The sequence below is a fragment of the Hevea brasiliensis genome, chromosome 16 (genome assembly GCF_030052815.1).
Source record: "Hevea brasiliensis isolate MT/VB/25A 57/8 chromosome 16, ASM3005281v1, whole genome shotgun sequence".
In the NCBI taxonomy this organism is placed as follows: Eukaryota; Viridiplantae; Streptophyta; class Magnoliopsida; order Malpighiales; family Euphorbiaceae; genus Hevea; species Hevea brasiliensis.
The window spans coordinates 60,621,522-60,624,462 of record NC_079508.1 but is presented as its reverse complement, the minus strand read 5'-3'; the positions used below and the strand labels follow the sequence as shown (position 1 = coordinate 60,624,462).

General features: G+C 37.4%; 1 protein-coding gene across 1 annotated transcript; it reads right to left on the bottom strand.

Moving 5' to 3' along the window:
• Window positions 1-682: 682 nt before the first annotated feature.
• Window positions 683-2,615, bottom strand: LOC110666913 (2-methylpropanoate--CoA ligase CCL4). Its single transcript, XM_021827578.2, has one exon. It carries the CDS (start codon window positions 2,535-2,537, stop codon window positions 855-857), a length of 1,683 nt encoding a protein of 560 aa, XP_021683270.2. The 5' UTR covers window positions 2,538-2,615; the 3' UTR covers window positions 683-854.
• Window positions 2,616-2,941: the final 326 nt, after the last annotated feature.

Sequence of the window (2,941 nt, the reverse complement as noted above, 5' to 3'; positions counted from 1 at the left end):
TGTTCTACAATTTTATGTTTAAAATATATTGAATTTTATTTAAAAATAAACTTTAATGTAATTTATTTTAATTTCTCTCTAAAATATTTTCTAAGTCTTTCTTTATAGACTTTCTAACCATACTTTTAATTTAAAATTATCTCTGTAAACTAGCTGTTACTCTTACCCTTTTTTTATTTATTTTTGATGAAACTCATTTTATTTTCCTTATTTCTGTCATTATATGAAGGTTTTTTTTTTCTTTTATGTGAAATTCTCCATATATTTTTTTTAGGGATATTATTTTTATGTTTTTAACCAATATGTGTCTATTAATTTTAAATTATATATTACTGATATATTACACTGAATAAACAAATACATATAATTTTTAAAAAATTATAACAATTGTAATGAATAGCTCAATTCGAACAATATTGAGATATAAAAAGAGTTTAAAGACCGCGTGAAAGTGATCTTAAATAATATTTTAATAGATTTATTTTATTTTAAAAATTAATATTATTAATTATAAATATTATATAATTATTTAAAGAGTTGGTTGACTTTCCCACTTTGGCTCAAGTTGTACGCTATGGCCATTTTTCTTTGGATCAACTATGACGCTAAAGCCTAATTTAGGATATGTTTAATATTATTATTAAATTTTTAATCTAAAAAGTAATATAATGAGACCACAAGATTTAAAAAAGTAACAAGTTCAAAGCCTATTTTACAAGAAAATAACAAGACAAATCCCATTAATATACTCTCCAAGTTACCATACCATTACCATTCGAAAGAGCTAGGGCAGGCAGACATCAACTCAGCTAATTCCCAAAGTGAACTCAGTACTCACCCCATCACGTGCAGCTTCACAAGCGACTGATTCTTGACGACCCCATGGCCTTCGCCATTTCCCTTAGCTCATACTTCTTAATCTTCCCGGTCGACGTCTTTGGTAGCTCTTTCTTCACCACCACCGTTTTAGGTACCATGTAATGTGGCAATCTAGCCCTGCAATATTCAATTATGTACTTCTCTGTTGCTGCCTCCTGATTACTCGCATCACCATTATTCTTCTTCAAACTCACAAATGCACACGGTGTCTCACCCCAGAACTCATCTGGTCTAGCCACAACTGCCGCCTCGTTGATCATTGGGTTCGTGTATAGCACAGACTCCACCTCCACGCTGCTCAAATTCTCTCCACCACTAATGATCACATCCTTGGATCGATCCTTTATCTCTAAGTAACCATCTGGGTGCATTACTCCCACATCTCCGGTGTAGAACCAACCCTTCTCTGTCACACACTTTGAGGTGCTAACTGGGTCTTTGAAATAACCCAACATGAGGCACCCACCTCTCAACACAATTTCACCTAGCGATGACCCATCTCTTTTCACGCTTACTCCTGACTCTGGATCTACCACGTCCACCTCTGTCATTCCGATGGTTCTCACTCCTTGCCTTGCTTTTAGCCTCGCTCTCTCTGTTGCAGGGAAAAGATTCCACTGTGGTTTCCAAGCGCATGAGACAACGATTCCACCGGTTTCCGTCAACCCATAACCGTGACTCACTATGAACCCCAACGATTCCGTCCGGGAGAGTATAGAAGCCGGTGGTGGAGCTCCCGCGGTGAGGATGTGCACTGGGTTTTCCAGTTTAGTTTGATTGTCGGCCAGGGAATTTGATAGCATGTTGAGCACTACAGGTGCACCACACATGTGAGTGACACTATGTTCCCTGATCAAACGGTATATAGTGGGTGCATCAAATTTTCGAACACAGATATTGATCCCACCCACGGCTGCCATGCCCCATGGGTAGCTCCAGCCATTGGCGTGAAACATGGGCAGGGTCCAAAGGAACACCGGTTGCTTTGGTACAGACCAGTCAACCAGAGAGTCAACGGCGATGACAAAACAGCCCCTGTGGCAATGAACTACTCCTTTAGGAGACGACGTCGTACCCGAAGTGTAGTTTAACACTATCGGATCCCATTCACTTTTTGGTCGGATCCACTTGAAGTCAGGATCACCTTTTCCAACCAACCCCTCATAAGTGTCGATGAAGTCAACGGCCAGTGATGCATTGAGTGGTTCTGAGACCTCATCGTCAGTGATAAGGACAAGAACTGGAGGTTTTACGCTTCCTGGAAACAGAGAGATGGCTTCAAGAACTAAGGACTTGGAGAAGTAGTCAACAAACAGAAGCTTTGATTCGCTGTGACGGAGGAGGATAGAGACAGTACGGGCGTCAAGACGAGTGTTGATGCTGTTGAGGATAGCGCCGGCCATGGGAACAGCGAAATGAAGCTCGTACATGGCGGGGATGTTGGGAGCGAGGACGGAGACGACTTGGCCGGGTTTGATGCCGAGGGAGGAGAGACAGGAGGCGAGCTGGAGACAACGGCGGTGAGTGTGAGACCAGGTGTAAGAGGTGGTGTTGTAGATGATAGATAGGCAATCGCCATAGACGGTGGCAGCCCTTTCCAAGAAGCCGAGTGGGGTTAGAGGAGAGGAGTTCGCCGGCGATGGTTTGAGGTGTTCCATATGGACGATGGTAGTGGAGAGACTTACCTGATGAGTCAATGCTTCTGATACTAAAGAAAACAATATATAAGAAGTAACTGAATTGATTGGTTTGGTAATGACTTTTATATATATATAAATTAGCATTCAATTAAGATTTTTTTCTTATTTAACTTAATTTAAATAAATTTTTATTTATTATAATAATAAATTTTTATTAATTATAATATAATTAATTAAAATACTTATTTCATTCTTTATATATATATATATATATAAAATAATTTTTATTATTATTTCATTTAAAATATAATAAAATTATTTTATTTAATAAATAATTTAAATTTCAAAAAAATTTTATATTTTATCTCATTATTTATATAAATTGATATTTTTTATAAATTATATAAAATATATTATATTTA